Genomic DNA, 25,773 nt, shown 5'->3' on the forward strand with positions numbered 1-25,773 from the left:
AATAATATGGAAATGAAGTAGAGAAATGTTATGGAAATGGAAATAATATGGAAATAAATTATGGAAATGGAAATTGTGACATACACGTAATCCCTGATACCTACATGACTTGCAAAGGCACTGAATAGATAGTGTTAAGTAAGTGAGTTAATGCACAGTTAATAGCACTTTTGCATTAAGCAAGTGCGAAGAGAGAGAAAAAGAATTTTTCTCTTTCGGCGAATAGAGAAAACACCCGTTTATTCTTGAGGTAAGTTGCTGGAAGCGGATTAACCTATATCCGTTAGTAACCAATCACACAGCGATAAATTTATTTGAACATACACAAAAAAATTTTTGCTTGTTGATTTGCGCAATGTTTTAAAAAAAGAGTAAAAAAATACCAAATTAAATGATAGGTTACAAAATTAAGAAATAACGGATTACAAATTGACATTCTGAATCAAATAATTTGCATTTACAGTCAAACATGGATAACTCGAACTTCACTGGACCGAGCGAAAGTGTTCAAATTATCAGAGCGTTCAAGTTATCAGAGCACTGTCACAAGTCCATGTATTTATTTATTTATTAGTAGATACATGCACATATACAAACTATAATAGAAATCAAAAGCTTAAATGGCTTGTTTCAAATTAGATGCTTGTAGTGTAAAGTTTAAAACTTTTTCATCAAAAAGTATAGGAGATTTTTCTATCACTTGAGATTGTTTTGTTGTTTGAGGTGATGTTATTGCCAGGACATTTTTTAGATTAAAATTGGCAAAACTTGATCGTTGTTGAAATGCCCAGAAAAAAAGACATCTTTTTCTTTTGAGCGTTTTAACCGAGGTCAATTTTGCCGATTTTTCTTGAAGTTTATGCGATGGTCACCTCACTTTTCCATGCTTCCAAAAGGCAATCGCTAAGTGGATGTTTGGGAAAAATCAAAATTCACCAAACCTTTAGAAAATTTGTTGACAAAAATATTTTGCCGACATTGGTAATAATGACGCCTATGATTTACGAAAAGTTGAGGTTTACCTCTATGACTTGGAATAAAGTGATTTTCTAAAGCGATACAACCGTCTCGGTAGCCGTTGGGCAAAAAACTGTTCGAGTTAACAGAGTTGAGGTCGAGTTATCTATAGCAATTTATCATTACTTGGGAACAGACCAAAGAAACCGTTCGAGTTAACCATGTGTTCGAGCTATCCCTGGGCAAGTTATCCATGTTTGACTGTACTTTGTTTAAGTATTTTATAGTTTATAGTTTTATAGTTGCAATGCTGTTGGCTAACATTCACCACAGATTAGCCAATCATCAACCTACAATTTAGATGTCTGGCATGTTTGGCATCAACATTCAGTTGCTGAGAACAGGGTAAATCGGGGATAATAATTCCCTTCAACAACACTCAAAATAGTACAGTAAGAGGGCATCAAAAAGTTGTCAAAAAAGTGATTTATTCTTTGTGAAGGTGGGCTATGTGATAAGATTGACATCTAGATCACAATTTCGAGCTGATTTCAAATATCTGATATCTAATTTCTACATCTCTCAGATTTTCAATTTTTGAGCAATATAATTAATATATTATTTTAATTAAATAAATTTCCGTAATGTTTTATGTGCTTCTACCAACAATGTGATAATAAAATTGGCATATAACTGGTAAAAATAACGCAATAACCCAAGTTGAAATCAATTCTGATAACATTAAACTATTTATTATTCAAATGTTAGAATAATATTATAATTGTATTATATAATATTATGTATTCCCAGTTTGGTTGATATTGTGGCAGCTTTACAGTTTGTCCTTGCCATTTTGCAACTCCTATATCATTACAGATCTGTAAAACAGAATGAAAAGTATTTTTTACGACTCAGATCATGTATATATAATATTTTAGTGTACATGTATTCATCATTAATGCTTATTATGTTGAGCTGTGTACTTTATTATGTAAGTGAAATCGCAGTTAGTCAGTCTTTTATACGGTATGACACATAATTATGTATTCTAAGCATACATGAAGCACACATCTGGTTACAATACCACCCGAATACTAACCTTTTAGTTCACAGTCAATTGAGTCCTCTGCATCACTACTTTCATCTCCATCTTCTTTATTTCTATTGGTACAGCAGCTGCATCTGCACATTTTCGTACACTTGACATCTACTTTGTTGCACTGACAACCACGAGACTGGCACCCAGTTTTGAATCGACAAAACATGTCCATGAGCACATCAGGAGGTGCTGGTTGTTTTGTCATCCATCAAGCTTTAAGCTCTACACCTTCCATGAACCATCCATGTTGATGGGGGATGGGGCATTGATGATGGCTCTCTTGGCTCTTCTCCATACCGCGGCCTTATAGGCAGCCCTAGATATATATGGAGGTTTAACTCATTTAGCGTGGGTGGTAGGTTTAATTGTGATGTGCGAGACGGTGAGCAGATGATCTTATACAGTGCTTCATTGATGCAATTTGTCTATTTACCGTATGGGTAATATGCATATGAATGTTTTAATAGATCTGTTTCCAATGATTTCAGTGTGTTACAGAATTCAGGATTGTTCTTGGCAGCTTGAAGAAAGTTTTCTTTTCTTTGGATTAGAATGTGCTTACACTTTCATATGCACTTAGAGCATAAAGCTCGAGCAGTGCTTTGCATCGTTCGGGTGTGAGGATGGTAGACAGACAGCCTATGTTTACATATCTCAACCGCTCCTTTTTACCACAGCAGTAAATGAGTTTCTGTGATAGCAGCTCATCCACTAGAGATAGACAGATTAAGAAAACATGTGTGTCCTGGCACTCAGGGTTGGAAAAAACCACGATTTTTATAAAAAAAAAAACGAAAAAAACCAGGTTTTTTTGGTTTAAGCCGGTTTTTATGGTTTAAACCGGTTTTTATGGTTTTTATAATTTTACCAAGGTTTTTGCAATTTTAAGTCTAATTAACATCACTTACTATAGCTGCATGATTGAGTATTGAACATGCATATATGTGGAATCACCTGTTAAAGATGGTACTGTGGGAGTTGTTATGGGAAAAAAGAGAGAAAACATGGAAATTTCAGAATGAGCATAAATCAAACATGATCGATGTAATACAGAGCAGAAATCTTATCACATAAAGTGAATATTTTACATACAGCTCTATGTATAAGTAAGAACTTTAACCCCAGTGATTAGTCGTGTGGTAGTGTAGAGCATAATGCAGATACATTGTGAGTGTTTGGAGCAGTGGCAGATGACTCAACTTCTATCATCTGAATATTAGCATCACTGTCTAAATTGGTGTTTTCAGCTTGGCATTTTGCTACGTGAGCTTTAAGCCTATCTGCGTGCCCTCGCATTACGACAGCACACCTATTACATGTTGCCTTAAAAACTTTGCCTTTCAAGACACAACAAACTTGATAAACTGAATGTTAACAATCCAAATACTTTGGCCTGTGCCCAATAAATGAAATATTAGTTTGCAAACTTAAAGCTTTTGCCCTAAAGGATTTTATTGTTTTAGTTTCTAATTATAAGTAATCCTTTCTCACTGGCCAGACTTGAGAAAGTATTCATCCGTTATTAGAGACGATGATTGAATTAGTATATTTCACATGGTTTTTATATTTCATCAGTGAAGAGATCATCATATCACTTGATAAAACCAATTGAAAATTAAATTCCCTAATTCATTGTTGTGCTAGGAGTTCATGTAGGTTCAACTTGAGCTCTGCCATCAATTTACTACTGTGTCCTAAATAAACTTCCACAGCTGTTAATTACATATAATTGCATTTCTACCGCACATGAACCACTAGGAGCTTGAAATATTATGTTTTTCACAAAAAATAATGAAAAAACCGAAAAAACCATAAAAACTGGTTTTTTCGGGCTGGTTTAAATCGGGTTTAAACCGAGCCAACCCTGCTGGCACTTGATTAGAACTTTTGAGCTAGGCTTGTCTTCCATTATCTTTGCGATATGTGATAACAAGCGCATATCTGCCTCCTCGTGGTCTGATGTCAAACTATCTATTTGGCTCACAGCGATTGATGAGTCAAGGTCATAGCTGATTATGTAGCATTCTTGAAAGAGAGCTATTACAAGAGCTAGTTTCTGCTTCACTGTTGAATTGCTTCATGTATACTTTGAAAATTTCACTAGGACAGTCTTGTTTGAGCCTCCGCTAAAAATTCAGACCATTTTGGCACTGATTGGTTCACACCAAACACAGCAACCCTCTGCCTTTCTTTCACAATTCTACGACTTCTCTCACCTCCTTTAACGCTAATATCAGAGTACTTGTCACAAACAGAATCCACATGGCATATGTGATACACGCTTGCAATACTAACTATCCATTGCGAAAGCTGACTTGCAACCATGCCAAAAGGTGGAGGAGTTTTCAGGGTCTGAATTTTAGCCATGCATCAACCACAATAGCGTCAAAGACTGGTAGCTGATCCTGGTTAGCATAGATCGATAGTTGATCATCAACATCTTTCTCAACAGCAGACATCAGAGCCGACTTAACAGTCTTCAATATAGAGCCATCAGAGTTAGCCAGGGACCAGCTGATGTTGCCAAGAGAGAATGATAACACTTTTTTCAAATCCAAGTTAGGCTGTTGGCTGATCACTAACAAACAGTCAAACAGTCTGTGCGAACACTCTAGGACCTTTTTTTTATTTCTTCTTTTTGAAAGTAATGTTGTTTGAGAATGTAATTCTTCAAATATGAGAACCTTTTGATTTTGAGATCATACATGTAATTTATCTACACATTTACGTCAAAATTGTAGGTTTTAACAGGTCATGTAAACTGCAAAGAGTTAGTTTTGCTGCTCACAAAATGTGCAGATAAAATGAAAAATCTTTCTTTTTCTGCCACCAAACCATGTAGTAATCATCATGAATTTGTGAAGTAAGAAATATCTAGTCTCACCTTTTCTGCTGCATCAAATTCTTCCTGTTTCTTCTCATGTCTTTTCTCAGCTCTTTCCATAACAAGTTTGTTACAATACTTTTTATAACAGGCATAATGACATAACAAGTCTGAACTTTCATCAAAGTTTTTAATGCTTTGCAGTTTTTGAGCAATTTTACATTGAATGCTCTTTTCTTCCAATATGATCCATCTATTTGAATACTGTTTGACTGTATCAAATTGAACTTTAGTCACTCTGACTAGAGTTTTATTCACAGACTGATTAAGACAGTGAAACAAGCAGTCTTGCTGAATCCTTTGCATGGGTTAAGAAATGCTGAGAGTTGACTCACCTAATCTCAAAAAAGGCATTTATTATTTTTCTAGATTATAAAATAGTTTTCTTTTTCTGATATGTAAAGTTTTTTAAGCATATATAGAGTTGCCCCCTCCCGTTTTCCCGTTTGAAAGGGCTTCTTAGCTCAGAAATGTCAAAACCATAGGTGTAGAAACATTATAATTGAATTCAGCATAAATTTCTGACTATAAAACATCTCTGTTTAAGTAGCCCACCCTCTGAAGGAAAAAGCTGAAAGATAAGTTTATGTTCCTACTGTACTGAAATATTTGGAAGTCTAAAACAACGCCTACTTTCATAAAGCTACAAAGCTCAACATTTTTCACAGGTACTGTGAAAAGAGTTGAGCTATACTTTATAAAGTTATTCAGTTCATAAGATCAGATACTTTGTCATTTAACTCCAAAAAATTCTGAAAAAGTGAGCCTAATTACGCATTACGAGTGTTAAAAATCTTTTTGCATTTTATAAATACTTAAAAATTGGGGATTATGCAGGCGAGAAAGTTTATTTAAAATCTATTGACCACAATGGAGTCTGACTAGCTTACTAGTTATCTACTAGTCTCACTAACCTATGGCTATCTACTAGTCTGTCTAACCTAATAGAGTTTATAGTTATCATTCTAAAAATATGTAACATGGCATACAAGTTAGTCATTCCACAAGCATTCACTCAGGCTGAAATGTACATATAGGCCAAAATGTACATACAAGCTAAAATGTACATACTTCCCTGTATGTAAGTTACATACACGGAAGTTGCGCCCTATATCTTCAAAATATTATCAACATTATATCAAACTGAGTGTTATAAACCAGATTGCTGGTTTATTCTTCATGAGTAACTATTGGACATAGACATCAGGTCATGTAAATCTTGTCATTGTTTTTATAAGTTACAAGTTAATACTTTTAAGCTGGGCATAGACACCCAGATGAAATAAATATTGTTGCTGTTGTTTAGAAGCTGGGCATAGACATCAAGTGGTACGAGAGAGGTGAGCTGATAGAATACATACTCGGAGATGCAGAGATAAGTATCACTTACACGTGAGTGTTTCCTTTGTAAACTGAACTTTCTGTATTATTTCCTAATTACTGTCCATGATACAATAGAGTAATTTGAATGTGTTAGTCTTTACAGCAGATGGGTTTTTGTTTTTTCAAGGCATGCTTATGTTGAATTGCAAAGAGAAATTCTATTGCCATGTGTTCTCATAAGCAACCTACTAGTTGCTAAGGACTTTTTGCCTTCACACAAATAATTCTATGGCTACCATCTTTTCAGGATAGCTCTACTTTTTGTTGGGTATAACTCATGATGTTTTCCTGTTTTAAAACAGCTCAGAAACAACTAGTAAATACAGCTCTACAGTTAATAAAAATTGCTGTCATTTTGTTATGTTAAGTCATTATTGAGTCAATTATTGATTTCTATATTTCTAATGTTAGGAGACATCTCAATGCTATAGTTGGCTAAGGACTATACTAGCATATAGCTTTATGTTAGCATTTTATAGCTTTGCAATTAAAACAATGTATGGTACGTACTATCCTACACCGCCTATCTTTTAAGATAGCTAGGTCTATGAAAAATAATTGTTTTGTTGGAGAAGGTCGTTTCTGAGAAGCATCACACAGTTCACAGAGGAAGAGAGACTACACAGAATAAAGGAAAGGAAAACAGCTCAGGCACTGCTCAAGTACCAAAAGGATGTGCTCAGAAAGAATCTGCCGCAGGTGTCTGTTCGCAGCATGGTTAACTCTATGACCGGAGGTAGGTAAAATAGCCTAGTGAGTTGCTCCTCCAAGCTGACCAATAAGCATTTTCTGATTGTTTGCTCAGCGGTCACTTATTGATTGTTTGATCAACTAACACTTATTTGATTGCTTGACCAGCCATAATTTATTGATTGTTTAATCAGCTATAATTTATTGACTGTTTGATCAGCTATCATTTATTGGTTGTTTGATCAGCTATACTACAAGAGAAGTCATTTATAAAAAAGGAATGTCTCTCAGACAAAATGACTCAATTAAAAGCTGATTTTATATTCAAATTAATGTTCAAGTAGCTTGGCTACTTACTATATTAAAGTTGTATAAAGCTACTCTATTTGAGTGGAGTGCAGTATTACCTTCACTGTTTAGTGCATTAATCCCTTGCATGGTATGAGGCCAATTTAAATGTTAGTTGGGAAAACCTTCCAGACACAACTTAGCCTGTCTTGACAAACTGTTGTTTTTGCGGAATTGTCCCCCGTTGAGCGGGGCGAGCAAAACAACAGCTTGTCACAAGACGCACTGCACCTGATGCATCAGCTGCACTGAAAGGGAGTTGTTCTCTTCCGTCTATGCAGCTTGGCTGCAATGTTATGTTGGTCGCTCCATTGGTAAACATAACAGATTTAGCCCAAACATTTATGTAGAAAAAAATAAGATGAAAACGCTTAACCAGAGACCAGTCTCTGCGGTACACTTTAATAGAACTTAAGAATAAAATATATTAAAAATAAAATCAATAAGAACAAATAAAACTGACTGATACCAAAATAGAAATAAAACTGACTGAGCATATGGTTTTGAGTCACTTGTTATATTAAATTTTGAAAAAATGGTGTTCCATCTGATTAAATGGTATTATGGAAAAATCAAATGTTTACACTAATATCATTTTTATAGTAAGCAAACATGGAATTAGTGAAAGTAAGATTTATTTGTATTTGTAGATTTACTAGACAAGCTGAGTGTATGCAGAGACAAAGAGGATCTGGTGGCCAATCGACTCAAGAAGTCCATCAAAAACCTTTCTATTCAAAAACGCCATCAAAATTTATAAGTATGCTAGAACTAAGATGGCAAACGAGCTCTTTGGTTATAAACTACAAAGATTATTGATTCTTTATTTGAAAGCAACTCTACTGTAACTATGAGTTTTCTAGTATCACAACATGTGTGAGTTTTCACGAAAGTATATAAATAAACTTTATCTTACCAATTGTGAGCCACAATAGAGTATAAAGTAAAGGGAGATGGGGAGAGAAAGCGAGAGAGAAAGCGAGAGAGCAAGCGAGAGAGCGCGAGCGTGCGAGAGAGAGAGAGAGAGAGAGAGAGTACCATCAGTACCATAAGAACCAGAATACTTTTGCCATAAGTACCAGAGTATTGAAATTTGCAATTCATTTGACCTTTGACCTACGGTAATCTACTGCTGTTCTGTTTCTCTGATAAGTTGTCGTGAGCTATAAGAAAATGTAATATTATGCCTATATATATGAAATAAAATATAATACCATAGTATAATAGTATATAATGTAATTTGTATGATAAAATATAATAGCCTATAATATTTTATAATGATATATTATATTTGCCATTTTTATACACCTGATAAAAATTTTGTTTAACTTCTGACTAATCGTAAAAAGTTAATGTATTCATATAATCATCTTTTCATCTGCATTTAAGAAGGGGCCATTTTCCTATTATCATCATGAGTGCAACTATACAGTAGGCGCTCCTATAACATATCCCTCCTATAACATAAATTCCAGGCATCGTAAAGAATTCATGTGAAGTTTTTGCTTTGTACTACGTAAAAAATTCTATTTAACGTAAAGTGTCAAGTCGGGCGAGTTCTCAGATTCAATTTTAGTGTAAGTTAATCTATCTCGGCGCACTTGCTAAAGAAAAGACGAGGTACAGATAGCATTATATCTATTATATATACAACTTCTATGACATTCTAGTTCATCGTGATAGATCGTCAGATGTGTCGACAAAACAGAGAATATGTAGCTGTGCAATTACTAATAGATACTTCGAGACAACTGTTTGGTGGAATCATTACAGCGATTCTAACGCTGTAGTGATTACAGCGTTAGAATCGCTGTAACGCTTCGGTCCACCAATCTGAATGTCACGAGTTGAAGTATGGTTGGAAGTTCTCTTTTATCCCAACCTTGGGCCCTGGCTACAGATAGACGAGATACAGGTTGCATCACTTTTCCTAGTAAAAATAGTTGCTCACTTTGCTTTTATGTAGATGAATAAAATATTTGTTATTAGTTATACTTTAAAAAGTACACATTGCTGTTTAGATAAATATGCAAATTGTTGTAAAATGAACGTCGAAGATGTGCGCTCCCCATCAACTTCTTGTAGAATTTCAATCATTGTCTATAAAAACCAGTGAGATTGATCAAAAAAAGTCGAAAAGTTGTTAATTCATACCAATAATACTGCAGTTACGGTTCAGCCCACAAATTAAAGAAATTACGTCAAGTTTTCTTTCTTTTTTGTATGGCCAAAGGAGTGGGTTTGGATCTTGGAACTTATGAGGCAATTTACATTTATTTTCTTACAACGGTAAAATCCCAAAAACGTAAATGTTCCTAGAACAGAATATTTACCTAGTAGGAGCGCCTACAGCGTTTAATATAATACAATAAGTTGTAAAATAACATTCTTTACTTTATGAGCAGGACAGGTGTGACTAATAACACCAATTCTCTTCAGCAACTCTAATGCAACAGTATTTCAAGTTTGAGTCTATTAAGCATTTTTGCTGTGACTTTATTGTAAAGTAACAAAAAAAATTGCAATTAGCAAATTGTACAGAACTGGAATAAAAAAATAATGTTCCTTTAATTGCATCATTTTCTTGCAAAACAAATTAGCTTATTAAATCAATCATAAATCATGTGAAATGTTTATTCATTGAAGCTTAATGATCTCTGATTATGGCAATATAATCAGAGATCAATATATAATCAATATAATCAATATATTCACAACATAGTCACCGCATTGTCAGGAAATTCTAATTAAAACTATTGACTTCAACTAAGGAAAAAATGAAAACAGATTGATGTTATGCATCAAATTTTTTGCGTTAAAGGTTGACTTGCAAAAAAATTCACATTACAGTTATTTGATATCCAAAGATTCACTATGTCTTACTCTGCTGTGTTGTAGGTGCAAAATATGTGGAAATGTGATTACAAGCTCCTAAAAGCTCAAAAACGAACCGTTCATCGCCGCCATCACGAGATCGCCGTGGATTAGAATCTCTTGCCAAAACGGCTCATATGGGACATACATTAGTTGTACAAAAGGCTTCTGTTTATACTTTCACGCAACCTCATTCGTCAAAATATTTTCACAAATATACTTCACACATTCAATAAAACCATGTCTATTATTCTTACACCTCTATTTCATCATCATTGTAATGCTGTCATTTTGAGCACTGATATCTCAAAACCTATCGTAAAAATTCATTTAATTTTTTAACCTTAGCTCAAAGGAGTACATATCATCCTCTGATAAACATGACGAGCCTGTTGGTCACCTGTGATAGTCGAAAAATGCTGCAGAAATTATTCGCGGTGTTTGGCAGAAAGTATGGGTCACATGATCAGATTATGGCTAGACGATTAGACCAAGCCGAAACAAAACTGTAAACTATAGAGCATCTATATTTGGTAAAGGCTCTTCGGTAAAACCCGAAGTGTTTGCCCTAAACTAGTGCTACAAAAAGTTTTATATAGAGCCTTTTATTGGCCTTTCAATTTAAATGAGAACAAAACATGACAAAACAATGACCAAATGTAATGACTACGTCAACGAAATAAAATGATTTCAATTTACAGCTGTTTTGTAATGGCGGCGATTAACTGTTCGTTTTTTAGCTTTTAAGAGCTTGTAATCACATTCCCACATATTTTGCAATATTTTGTGATATCAAATAACTGTAATGTGAATTTTGTTACAATGAACTTTGGAATTATTGTACCTTGGACATTCGCAGCTCAACTTGGACACGTTCGTTCACTTTAGGAGTTTGTTTTTATGACACTATGTACCTTAAACTCTCACAATATCTTTTGTAATAATTTTTTGCAAATTTTTCTGTTTTTTTCAGCATATTTGTAACGAAAATCACAATAAAATAACTTCAAAAAACATTAACAGAGAAGACATCTTGTTAAATTCTTACCACGGAACGTTCTAGAAATAAGTTTGGAAGTAGCTACAGCGCTGATAAAAACAAATCAGTAAGTTTTGGCTATGAAATCAAAGATTGCAAGCTTATCATGTCAGTTTACAACAAAATATTATAAACTAAATTAAATTAAAATAGAGATTTTTTGGTGCAATTGCTGTCTAAAGTACAATATAGAAAAGTAGCATTTTTGACTAAAATGGCTGTCATAATAAATTAGCAAAGCTTCATAAATTTTTATTTAAAAAAATAGCATTTAACAAATTGTTCGGAATCAATCAATCGTCGAGAATAAAACGAGCGAGTTTGGTGAAACCATTACTTATGTTATATATGTTCTTCTCGTTGTAATCTGTTGTATCATTATATGTATAATCTTTATGACCATAGTAAAGATGCACCACCGACCAGTATTTCTGTAGATATTCTACATCTGTATTTTCGTTCCACAACAGCGATATGAGACCTAAAACAATGATGCACTTTTGTTTTGATGCTTTCTAAATAATACATACATTTTGGAGAAAGCAGCTAGAAAAAAACTAACAGAAAAAATTATTCCAAAATACTTGACAATAAATTTTTTAATATGGGTTTATTTTACAGACTTGAAGTTGCGTTTTCAGAATTCTTACATGTTTTTTTTAATTATTTACATACTAGTGATTCTAATGTATATGAAAAAACAATTGTTATATCACAATTTATTGAAAACTGAATTTCTCTCGTATAAAACTGTTTATTGCTTTATTGTCTAAAACTATCAAACAGTTATATTTGTCTCACTTATATATTTTCTATAAGTACTGTAAAACTAAACCTCAAATTATAAAGTTTGAAAGTTACAGTTGTTTGACAAAGTGTGAAAACCTTTACAGTTGTTTTATTTTCTCTCTTAATTTAGTTCAACTACACAAAACACTTCTTTCATGATATGTAGTTTGAAAGTTAGAATAGCAAATGTTGTTGTATGTTAAATAAAAATCAATTTTCCATGCAGACTTTTATTACCCGGGCACCGTCGGGTAGTACAGCTAGTATATTTTCTATAAGTACTATACAGGGTGTTTTTAACACATACTTATACCTTCTCTAAAATAGTGAACTAGATAAATATATAAAACTAGTCAGGATGTCTTCCCTACCACAAGTCGAACTTATGATTAGTCATAGGGTTTAGATATGCCAACAAAATTAATAACTTACGCTGTGCAACTCCTTCGTCAGCCATAAAGGCAATGCCAGGGTACTGGTCCAGCAATGCATACTGTGGTAGTTCTCCACCATTGTAGTACCATATGTGTCTTTGGTAGTCCAGCCTGTATAGCTCTTCATACAGTTGCATGAAAACACAGTCTGTAGTAGCCATCATAAACATGTTACCTGCAGGAGACAGGTTTTTATTTAAAGTAAACATTACATACAATGGAAATTTTTGGTTGTTTTGTGCAATGGTAATACCCAACAGGCATGAAATTCTAATAATACAACTAGTCCAAAAAACGTAAATGTAACGCTTTAAACACACAATGAAGCAAGGGTACTATTTTGTTGTGGCACAATGGTAATCCCCAGCTACACGATGTGATGGGAATACCCAGCTATAAAGTGCATTGGGAATACCCATCTATACGATGCAGTGGTAATATCCAGCTATTCAACGTAATGGTAATTCTCAGCTATAAGATGCAATGGGAATATTCACCGATATAATACAGTGGTAATCTCCAGCTATAAGATGCATTGGGAATACCCAGCTATATGATGCAGTGGGAATACCTAGCGGTAAGATGCAGCAGCAATAACCAACTGAAGCATTCCATGGTTACAACACACACCAGTAATACCCACCCATATGCCTCTCCTCAGAAGACTTAGAAACAACACAGTGATGTTTTCTTTCCCTTTCAAACTCATTAATCACAATACAGTCATTGTCTAAATAAATGCCTCCATGTTCCCTCAGTATCTAAAAATGGGTGAAGCAAAGCGTTCATTAACATTGCAGTGTATTCTAGTAGAACTTTCCAGTACACATGGAAAAACCAACTTGCAGCAATGAATAACACTAAGAAAGGCTCAATGACATTCATTAAGCTAATTTGAGGCAATTCACAATTTACAATTTATAATCTGCAACTGACCACTTATAACTAGCATACAGCTTACAGAGTACAAAGTCCATGTATAATTTTAAACTTACAGCTGATAACTTACAATATATAATTTGCTATTTAAAACCAATAAGCTAATACTAACAACTAGCAACTGGCTTCCAACTTAAAACTAACCATGTGCTATTTACAACTGACAAATGGCAACTAACAATAATTATTAGTAATTTTTTGTAATTTATAATTTTATAAACAACATAAAATTTGCAAAGAGGCAAATCACAATGATTACTTTGAGCTTCACTTTACAATAAAGTGCAAAATGTGAGTGCAAACATAAGGTTAGTTTCCTGCATTTTCACCACTTACTAGAAGTTGTATGCTTTGTTTATTGAGCTTAAACCATAACTGCCACATACAGTACAACTTTTATCATATTTATTTGGTAAACCAGACCGGCTGACTCCAATTTTGTACTCAAAATAAAGATTAGTCCACTAACTTTCAAAGTCATGAAGGCTTTTTTAAAGTGTTTCAATATCCGCCTAGAAAACAACAAAACCGGCACAACAAGCTTCGCCCATAAATATGTGACGAAGCCTAGCTTTTTAGGAACGAAAGTTAGGGATGATTTGTCCAATTCAGAATGATAGAGATGGGTGTCTTAAAACCCATTATTATTTAAATCCAGCCTGCAAAATCTTCTGTCTTTTCTGAAAGGTAAATAAACTATTTAAAATTGCTCGTAGCTTGTTACATGATGTTTAATAGGCTGAACGCCGAGAAAAATGTGCTCAAAAATGCGATTTTATCACAAGATAGCGTTGTTATCGCGCTTTTTTGAGCTCACTTTTAAATATGCAATGTTAAATAGCTTATCTACCTTTCAGAAGAGACTGAGATTATTTTGATGGCAGAATTTAGATAATAATGGGCTTTAAGACACCCATCTCTATCATTCTAAATCGGACTAAACATCCCCAATTTCCATTGTTAAAACGCTAGGATACGTCACATATTTATGGGCGGAGCTTGTTGTGCCAATCAAGTTGTTTTCGAGATGGATATTGAAACACTGTATAAAAGCCTTCATTACTTTAAAAGTTAGTGGACCAATCTTTATTTTGAGTGCAAAATCGGAATCAGCGTGTCTGATTTATCTAGAACATACAATAAAAGTTGTACGTGGACAGTTATGGTTTATAGGAGTACAATTTTGGTATCATAGCTCATAGAAATGAAGATTTACTAGTGTGCCTAAGAAGTTCTTGTTGACTGGCTGACTACTCTCGAGCTAGATAAATCAGTATAACAAGAAAATTATAGCAAGCGCAGCACATGATGCATAATACATAATACATAGTGCATAGAGTACACTAGTGCTGGGCATGAGTGCTTCTTGGCCAACGGGTTTTTCGGGTATCGGGTTTGTTGATACCGGTTTTATGTCTGAAATTTCTAAACATCAGACATATCTAAAAATTTACAATGCAATTATATTTCTATTCAATTTATTTATTGTGTTTTAATGTTTTCTATCAACCAATATTTGTGTACGCAGTGTTAACAGGGCATGGCGCAATAGACCGAGTTTTTGTTCATTCTACTCGATGGATTCGTCGTGAACTAAAACCCGAACCCGCAAGATCGAAATGCTCAAACTTTCTATTACCCAATACTCAAGAGAAGATAAACCCGCAAAATTAACGAGTTTTACTACCCGTGCCCTGCACTAATGTACACCGTTTTCTTACCTGGATTCGAGCCAGATCTGATCCATGTTGCACCCAACCAAATTCTTTACCAAATATACTAGTCGGTGGATCTCTATGAACAACCTTTATTCTAAAATTGTTGAAAGAAAAATTGAGAGATATCCCATGAAAGATATTCTTAATAAATTTTTTGTCAATGACAAATGTCCATGCATAATCTATCAATCCAACCATACAAGTTTATGGGAGATGTAGCAGTAAACACGAATAGACCTCGTTAGCTGTGCCAAATACATGTAATATACCCGGTGTAACTAAAGGAACAAAAGATAGCCTTGCATTTCAATGGTTGGCTCAGTGGTAATAGAAAGTGGTACAACAGCTACTAAGGCTTCTCTTGAAAGCTTAAGCCTACATTCTATATATCAATATTTTTATTATTCATTCATTTTACCTATAAAATATGTGAGTTTTGAAATGAAAAGTGTTTTACCTTGGGTCATTTTTGATCATGTCCCAGAAATGACCTTGTGGGGGAGAATTTGTGTGTATGTATACTTTTTCGGGGTTGATTCTCAGAGCCGACTTTATTGACAGCATCGCATAAAACTTTAAAAATGATTGGTTGAACCTAAAAATAGTTCATATTGACAACATTTCATCTGCTAGCAGTTCCCTATATGATTGTCTGTCTCTGTAACAGCCTTACAAGCTTTTAAGAGTTGTTCCCTCATACTAAACACTAAAGTTATTCACATCAAATTTTGAAAGATTTTATAAGGAAATCTAGATATTTTTCTATCATTTGAGGTTTTGATATTGTTTTAGGATGTTTTAGATTGAAGTGACCAAAACTTGATTGCGGTTAAAATGACTACTGGCGTCACGCGTCATTTACTTCTCAGCGTTCTAACCGCTATCAAGTCTTACCGATTTTAATCTTGAAGCATCCAGACAGTTAGCTTACGAAAAGCAACAAATCTCAAATGATTAAAAAACATCTTTACTTTCAGATAAAACTTTATCAACGTTGACAAGATCGACTCTGGAAGACATGACCACAGAGTTAAAGTGAAAGTTAACATGACTTTGGAAGACATGACCACAGAGTTAAAGTGAAAGTTAACATGACTCTTGAAGACATGACCACAGAGTTAAAGTGAAAGTTAACATGACTCTTGAAGACATGACCACAGAGTTAAAGTGAAAGTTAACATGACTCTTGAAGACATGACCGCAGAGTTAAAGTGAAAGTTAACATGACTCTTGAAGACATGACCACAGAGTTAAAGTGAAAGTTAACATGACTCTTGAAGACATGACCACAGAGTTAAAGTGAAAGTTAACATGACTCTTGAAGACATGACCACAGAGTTAAAGTGAAAGTTAACATGACTCTTGAAGACATGACCACAGAGTTAAAGTGAAAGTTAACATGACTCTTGAAGACATGACCACAGAGTTAAAGTGAAAGTTAACATGACTCTTGAAGACATGACTACAGAGTTAAAGTGAAAGTTAACATGACTCTTGAAGACATGACCACAGAGTTAAGTTTCCAAGAAATAGATTTTTCATATCGGTTCATATCCAAACTCTCTGTCGGGTGTGTATGTTTGCTTCCAATTAATATATCACTTATTTAATTCTTGAAAAGATTTACTCAAAAGTTCAACATTTGTACAATATCAACCGCGGAGCATACAGACAAGTACTTACCTTACATAATGAAATACGTTTGGTATTACTGGATATTCTGTTGTGATGAGGTCATTTATAATTGAGCCGTTTGCTTTGAGTTTATGGTAAAGCTTAGATATACTTTGTGCTACATGCGCAGGAACCTTCTCGTTAAAATGTTCTTCCATTGTATAGTTTGCAGTGCTTGTCTCTCTCGTAGACGGCACCATTGTTGTGTTGGTAACCTACGAGACCAGACAGTATCAATCAATTCACTCAAAGTTCAATCCAATTCAAACCGATTCAATCTACTTCAATCCAATTCAATTCAGTCAAATCAATTCAAATCAATTAAACAATTGATTAGCAGAGGCTTGCCAAGGTCAACAGGTAAGAAAGTAGCTATTTTAGAAACACTACGAAAATAGTTTCCTAATGAGAATCATCAAAAGGTTTTCATAGAAAAAGATACTATGTGGTATGAGAGATGGGAGCTGATAGAATACATACTCGAACATAAGAGAGGAGACAACTACAACCTACGCGTGGCTGTTTCTCTTGCAAATTGAAAGGTCTTTAACAGTTCTTATCTACTTTTGGTGATAGAGAATTTTTGGATGTGTTAATGTTTACAGCAAATGGGTCATAATAAGCTGACATGAGATTGGACATATCTGACTTGAAGATAAACTGTGAAGCTATATATATATATGTACGTGGTGGTCAACTAAGGACATTAGGGTAGTTAGTGCAAAAAATACTGGCCACCCACATCCACATATACATCCAAAGGACAGCATGACTAATCCTACCCATCCGGTTACATCAGAGGTGGCATCAGGATTCGGGTGCAGCCGCTGAGGTCAACCCCATTAATAGAAAGTTTAAATAAACAAGATGCGTTTTAGTAATTGTATGTGAATGGTTAATTGCAGCAAATGTGACGAGTGCTATCTAATTTTACTACTAGTAGTGTATGTAAGTAGTGTCATTGACCAAAGCAAGCTAGTTCCATTTGTAACCATGACTGAAAGGAATACAGTAGACGTTCCAACAATGTAAATAATCTGTTCTGGGAATATTACATGTATGTTATAAGGATTTTACGCCATTCGGAGCATAAAATCTGAGTAAACAGCCTAACACGTTTTAAGAACTTTCCAAACTCACCTTTTTGGCATTTTAAAATTAAAATTAAATTTAAAATTAAAAAAGCTAGACTTAACTTTTTAATTCAATGACCTACTGTAACTGTAGTATTATTAGTTTGTATTGACAATTTTTCTCTCCTTTTCTTATTACTAAGACACCGATATGTATTATGTAATAATAATAATTATAATAATAATAATATAATTATTATAATATTAATAATAATAATAGTTAGTAATAAGTATTATGTATTAAGGTTCTATGAACAAGGTAATTTTCCTAAAAGTTAAGGGGAGGGCTCACCTTCAATGTCAATATAAATCTTTTTTTCAAACTTTTTTTCACAGCAAGGTCTATGCAGGAAAGAAAAAATAATTATTGCATGTATTATGGTAAATAAATTAAAAGAATGTATACATTGGACACGCCACATGTTGTTTCCTCGCCCAAGTGCGGCATGAGAGAGCAAATAATATTTTGTTTACTTACTTTGCAAATGAAATTTGTTTACTCGCATGACCTGACGCTTTATGAAAATATAAAATTCTTTACATATTACTAAGCGAAAACTTTAAGTAAATTTTTTGCGTTCGGTGGAATTTACATAAAAGGTGGTTTACGTTACGTTATGGATCGTCTGCAGTAGTAAAAATGCAGATAAAAAAGAAGCCAAGGGTTGACACTCAATTGTAAAATATCTTGCCGGTATACATGTGTGTATATATATATATATGACTTATACATATAATCCCACGACCAAACGAGCGTAGCGAAGTTTGAGAGTTTTTATGATAAATGCATGTGCACACAACTTACGAAAATTATTCATCAACAACGTCACAAACCCTTGTATCGAAATATCATCAACAAATTTAACCATCATTTTGTAGTGTCGTTAAAGTATGATAACGATACAAAACACCTATAAAGCTATTTAAACATGTTACCAAGTCTTTGAAAGGTTACCGCAATATCTTAAAACTAACCCATCTGATCGGATTATACATAAATAGACAGATTAATTCGGCCAAAAATCGCCACAAAACGCTTGCAAAGCTTGGTTTAATAATAGTTAAGACCGGCCTACGATACGCCAATAAAGCCGTGCGACAGATAGTAGAACAATTTAGCAGTGCGCATTTCACGAGAAAAACGTGCTCATTTCACCAGTCTATGGCATTGTTTACTTGTAATCAAATTTATCAGAGGGTTTCTGTAATAAACGTAGACCGTTTGAGGCGTAGACCAATTTACAGGTACGAAATTGTGGTACACAGTTTATTAGCCTATGTTTTTTGTCCAATTACCGAAGGTTTCGTCAAATTATTCAAAACGTTAGCCAAAATTCTTTACAACTTATGAACAAGTTAGGACCGAACTACAATGCCCCTTTATGACGAGAACATTTTTTTATTTTGCTCCAGTTTGCTGAAAACTTCCAGACGCGTAAACGCTCATACTTGATTTTTGTTAAAGATCGCTATCAAAACCATTCTACATTCAACACAACCAACCTTCAAACTGTGTATAGTACACAGTAGCTTGCCATTTTACTTCTAATTTTGCATTTCATATATATGTGTCATGATCACAGAAACCATGGTTAAGTCGGGATTATAAGATTTAGAGTTATGTGCATTAACAGAAGGAGAAAATTCTCACAATTATTTTGCAAAAAAAATTTTGATTCTAGCTTAATTACAACAGATTTTATGGTCAACAAACTGAATGCATGTTTACCATCAGTGCGAAAACCTAGTTCCGAGAAAACTGGTGTTAAAGTCTGAGAAACGAAAACCGATGCACAGTTTTGTTTGCATTTCAAAACGTCATAGCAACCAATGTTAAGAGGTTGTGATATTTATCTAGATTTCTGTATTTGTATCAAAAAAATTATGCTGAATTTAAAAATTTAAACAGATTTTGGCTGGTTGTCATAGAAATGGCTGTATATCTATAAGAAAATTTATTACCTAATTTTGCAGATATTAAAAACGGCTTGGCAGTGCCGCGATATTGAGCACAACCGTAGTATGATCAACAAAATGTTAAAAAATAATAATAGCAGTAACATATTGCACATCATTGGTCACAATTTATACTTTGATCTTGCAAATTCGAATTATTTTTCTTATAATCAAATCTTATAAAATCGAATAATTATTCTTATAATTAAATATTGTGAAAATCTTATATGAATGGTTAAGAATATATCATGGTCATTCCCTTTACTTTCACTGCTTTTGGCATCAGTTGGAATACCAAAGTACTCATTATAAGTGTCCAAAATGTCAGAATTATCCCTCAAATCTGCAAAAAAGAAACGATTACGTTTTTCGGACGCCATTTATCAGTACTTCCTGTTTAGCATAGCAACGGTTTTAAGGGGTTTTTCCGAGGTTTTAAGACATTTATTATCTAAACTGACTTCAGATTCAGAAAGATCACTTTTTGATTAGTCCAGAAGCATGTGTTATCAAAATCCTTACCAAAATTATAAATTCAGTTAGTGGAACTTTAAAGTCGAATAACTCAACTTCGTGATTTGCGACTTAACCATGGTTTCTGTGACCGCGACCCATATATTTGATACAGGACACCACGAAATGACGCTGGAATATCATTTGTTGCTCTCTCTCGAGTTCGAAACATTAATGACTTACTTGTTAACAAGTTCGCTAGGGAGCGCATCACTCGATTAGCTATCAATGACCAAATCCTACAACGTAAAAGAGAGAAGACTAGATTGCGTGGTCTTTAACAGAACACTGCACTTATCTAACTTATCTATATTTGTTGAAATTGTTATTTGCTCCTTTTTGAAGTCGTGCTAACTCAAATTCATTTTATGTCATCTCGAACAACTTTCATTCACACTATACTCTGCCAATTCCTTGCTGACAACTACTTTTTCAACAACCAGCACTGCCATTTCTTTTTTCCATTATCACTTATTCCATTATCAGGTCGTGGGCTGTATGACAGAGGAATTTCTAGTATATATATAAGTTATATATATCTATAGCTTATATATGTGCTTATATAAATAATATGTACAAGTTATAGATATAAATTATATATAAGCATATATATAAATTATATATTTAATATATATCAGCTATATATATAAGTTATACATAAAACAAAAAACTTCAAAAATAGCTATTGACATAAATGAAGTGGCAAACAATGAGATTATGTTGGTAGTTGTGCAAACGTGTTTGGTAGTTTATTAATCATAAATTTTGGTTTCAACGTCAAAATCTGTCAAAATCTATAAAGTTGAGATACTTAGGACTGTCTATCAACCAGCCTGCAATTGCACCATAGAACGAATAACGACCCCAAAGAAGCATATCTTCAAAACAGGAACGCACTGATTGTTATGAGTATTTATTGGATTGATTTACTTTACAATGACACAATTAAACTCTGCCTCTTCATCAAAACTATACATTGTTATAAATAGCATGGATCTCAACTAGATATTGCCTAAAGCGAAAAGCACTCAAAGCCAATTAATGTTTTGTAAATATTAGTAAACCTTCGTAGGTTTTCATATTTCTAGACATTTGACCTAGCATTACTTAGTACTAGAAGCTCTTTACAACACACTTGCAAGTTTGGGGTTGAAAGTTCTTATTGATAAATTCCACTCTCTTAATTTTGAGTCATATAAAACCATTGTTGAAGTTTTTAAGTTCACACAGCAGAACCGGGTTGCTCAGTTCAAAGTTCAAACATTTAGTGTGGTACACATAGACCTTGTAATAAAATTTATATGCTAGCGAGCGAATAATAACTGAATAAAAACAAGATAGACAGCGAAATAGCTAACTAAAGATATACTACGGACAAATTTGTAGCATAATAAATAACAATGGTATGCTAGCCATATTTTTCCTATTGCAAATTTATGTACCGCTATAAAATGAAGAAATTCAAGCAGGATCTACAGTTTGAACCAACCAGCCAATAAATAAATAATATTTATTCTTCTGATAAAGATTATAGTACAATACCTGAGTTTGTAGGCTTTTATCTCGAGGAACCTCCGGAGATCTGCGAGAATTCTCATATGGGTCGTCAGTTGGACAACCGCGTACGACGTATGTAATTTGTTTGGTCATGTTCCTCATTACGAACAAGGTCGCTGCAGAGAAGAGCAACAAAGCCAACAGCAACACCTGTAGTCGACTTTTTCCCATCATTATGATCTTGAAATAGCCGGCTTATTAGTACAAGTAGTTATGACAAAGTCGCTTTTCAAAGTTAGTCGTCTCTGTGGCTATCCAATGTCTGCCGCGTACAGGAATCTACAAGCATAAGTAGAAATGTCAAAAAGCCAAAACTACCGGTCTGCATGAAAACAACCTGTTCCATTTAATGCCATGGCATCCTATACTCGTATCGCATGTTTACTCTAAATATGCAAACAATTCATTAACTACGAAAGGAATGCTAATAAACATACTATCTTTTTAGTGTAATGTTATGCAATGGATCTCATTGTTTGCACGCAATCACTTACACGAGTTACACTTATCGTCACTTACTTTCATCACTTTCACTTATCTTCCATCTTCCATACACATCTTACATCACTTAGTTACACTTACATCATTTACACTTTGATAAAAGTGTAAGTGAATTAAAATATTAATAAAATTATAGTACTTACCCTTACAATTGCAAAGAGACCAATAGAATAGGGACGCGTAACACTTTAACTTGAATGCAACGATAACAACTATAAGTGACATCATTTTGCACGTATTGTTTTTCTGAGCGTTGGAATCACAATCGAGTTTTATCGATTTTAATCTAGATACATCCCAGCATACAGATCACCTCAAACATCAAAAGCAATCACAAATGATAGAAAAAGGCCGCTACTTGCTAAAAAGTCTACACAAAAAATTTGTGAATGTTCTGCTTTAATTTATCTAATACCCTGGGAGTCTAGTGCACTGTGAAACATCATTCGGTGTCCTGATAAAACACAGTGAATCACCAACTGTACAGCTTTTTTGAAATGCTCAATAGTGGTCAACTGCTGCAGGTGTTAGAGAGTCGGTCCACTAAGTTGAAAATTGGGTGTTTAAATCCTGTTAAAAGCTATCTTTAATCACGACCTCTAACCATAGCCTCAGATAGATAGATGGACATGACTTCCGTGCCAGCCTTTTATCACAGACAATATAGATTAGTGCTGGGCATGAGTACTTCTTGGCCAACGAGTTTAGGCTCGCCCCTTCTGTTCGAGATTTTCGAGTATCGGGTAGCTGGTAAGGCTGGGCACAAGTACTCCTTGGCCAACGGGTTTTTTGGGTATCGGGTTTATAAATACTGGTTTCATGTAAAATTTTCAAACATTGAACATTTCTTAAAATTTACAATGCAATTATAATTCTATTCAATTTATTTATTATTTTTCACTATTTTCTATCGACCGATATTCGTGCTCGCAGCATTAACAGGCAGGTTGTTAAACAGTGCTCACAGCGCAGGGCGCAATAGACCGAGTTTTTTTCCACTCCATGGATTTGTGTACTAAAAATCAAACACTCAAGTCAAAACCCAAACCCGCAAAATCAAAAAACTCAAAATTTCTATTACCCGAGACTCGAGAGAAGATAAACTCGCGAGTTCAACGAGTTTTATTACCCGTGCCCAGTACTAATATAGATACTCACTCTTTTTGCCAATGCTGGTCACAAGGCGTGTTTGACTAGTATGTCAATATTTTAGTTATTTTAAAAAGTGCAGCGAAGTGTGAAGTCATCATCGAATTAGACAAGGATTGAACATTTCCTTCTATCTCGACCAGTTCAGTTCAAGCTATAGAATTCGCATGAATGATTAACCTACACAACTATTTGTTTAAGTTCATCAGTAATGCTTCAATTCTTCACCCATTAACTTCCTTTTCATCCAGTCAAAGGGGAACACTGACAACTAGTAAACGCATGCCTGCGTTTTGGGCAAAGAAATTTTTTATACTAGCCGCGATAAGCAAAAGCTGCTATACCTACTGCTACTCTTGTGTGTTCTTTACGCAGTTTTTCTCAGACTAGCTCCTGGGATCCACACTTAGGCTAACAGGATAAAAACCTCCCCAAATAAAAGTGGTACAGACGTCTCATGCATATATTGAGCTACAAGGTTAATAAAAGCGGGCTTGCATCTAATTTCAGATAAAGCATCAACCCACGCATAAAACATATCTGATTTCCAGTCACAATATTAAACAATATTTCAGACAAATCAATTATATTTCTATCTTTAGTAACAAGCCTCATGGGAGGTAGGAACGAAGAACAAGATTTAGAGTTTATGATGCTCTAGATAAAACTGATCTGGTAGGTAGGGAAGAGATTGCTGCGGGTACAATAGATTGGCTTTGATGAGATTTCAATGAAATGAATATTGGAGGGTGGCTTGAAAATATAGTAGTAGGTATCCTGTAGAATATTTATGGTAGATTGTGCTTCATAGTGCAAGCAAAAATTTGAAATAAATATTAACTTTTGCAAAGTATGATACCCTTGCAAAATATTACATTTTGCAAGATAACTTCTGTAAGATACATATATACATTATTAATATGTATTGTAAAACCTCTATTTGAACGCTGTGGGGCTTTATTTTTTAACTCTCACTCTATAGTTGCGGTCAAATAAAGAAGTCGTTCAAATAAGGCTAGCATTGTACTTTTCAAATAGCTCGTCAGAATTTTTAGGAAAATAAGTTTAACCATTTTACGGGCAAAGCGAGCGTCGCCTATATTTTGCCTATATAAGCTTAAAACAAGTCGTTCATATACCATCGTAAATGTAAACCGTTTTTCACATACGTTGAAGTGACAAAAAGATGTTAAACCAAGAACTGCTTGCAGCCTAATACAGTTATTAATTACGCATTTCTATGGTGTTGTTTTCAAAGTTTTAATGAAAAACTTAAAAGCTTTGAAGTTGGAAAACGGACGTCGATACGAACAAAAACAATAAAATAATTAATTGTTATTAATGCAACTGAGTCATTATTAGTACAATTTTGTGGACACTTTTCTACTGATCACTTGCTTTTATGGGTTTGCAAACATCAAAGAATGTCAAAATGGCAGTCAAATGGAGGTGGCGCTCAATTGGAGGGTGAGACTTTATTTTTCAATTCTTCTCCTATAGTGGTAGTCAAATGGAGGTGGCGTTCATGTAGGTGTTGTTTAATAAGAGGTTTCACGATATGTACATTATAAATACATGTATACATTGTAAATACATATACATACTTGTATACACATAAACACGTATACACCTAAAATGACCATATATAAAAACTGACAATTTTTTTCTGAAGTTTTCTTGCAGCAGCTACAATGTTGTTTTGCGCTGGCGCTGCAAGTTGTCCTAAATCTCAGGCCATAACTTTTGAGGATGCCTTATCACACAAAAACGTATCGGCGACGAATGACTGTCCTCGACTTAGTAATCACATACAATCGTGTTCCCAACGATAATTCCTCTATAATTGATAGCTGTAGGCAAACGGAACCCAAACAGCCCATGCTTACCTCCTCGCTCATTCCCCGCAAGTAGAGAAGCCAAAAGCTGGCACTCAGACGTTTTAAGTCCACTTGTTTGATAAACTAATTGACATGAAGCAGTTTAGATTAGCCATGTTCTACAAGCCTTCAGCAAAGGGACGGTACTCTACTAGTGAGCTTACTCTATGTGAGTAACAAGAAGCAGTGTACACTATAGAGTATAGAAGCTTACTTGATAAAGCACCTTTGTTGATGAAGCAGTGAGCATTATTGTAGC

The 25,773-nt window shown here is 34.3% G+C and overlaps 1 protein-coding gene across 1 annotated transcript; it reads right to left on the minus strand.

The window, feature by feature from the left end:
* Window positions 1-9,841: 9,841 nt before the first annotated feature.
* Window positions 9,842-25,773, minus strand: LOC137403983 (uncharacterized). The gene is made up of 8 exons (XM_068090134.1): window positions 25,729-25,773; window positions 21,973-22,266; window positions 16,838-17,043; window positions 15,612-15,749; window positions 15,158-15,248; window positions 13,141-13,258; window positions 12,496-12,672; window positions 9,842-11,755 (listed from the first exon to the last, which is right to left on the minus strand). The coding sequence occupies exons 2-8, from the start codon at window positions 22,159-22,161 to the stop codon at window positions 11,568-11,570; spliced, it is 1,107 nt and encodes a 368-aa protein (XP_067946235.1). The 5' UTR covers window positions 22,162-22,266; window positions 25,729-25,773; the 3' UTR covers window positions 9,842-11,567.

The sequence above is a fragment of the Watersipora subatra genome, chromosome 9 (assembly GCF_963576615.1).
Source record: "Watersipora subatra chromosome 9, tzWatSuba1.1, whole genome shotgun sequence".
Classification (NCBI taxonomy): Eukaryota; Metazoa; Bryozoa; class Gymnolaemata; order Cheilostomatida; family Watersiporidae; genus Watersipora; species Watersipora subatra.

Coding starts and splice junctions, on each gene's coding strand:
- LOC137403983 (XM_068090134.1), bottom strand. CDS start 22,161: ATGATGGGAAAAAGTCGACTACAGGTGTTGCTGTTGGCTTTGTTGCTC. Junction 15,249..15,611: donor ATGATCAAAAATGACCCAAG/GTAAAACACTTT, acceptor CAACAATTTTAG/AATAAAGGTTGTTCATAGAG. Junction 12,673..13,140: donor TTCTGAGGAGAGGCATATGG/GTGGGTATTACT, acceptor TGTCTCCTGCAG/GTAACATGTTTATGATGGCT.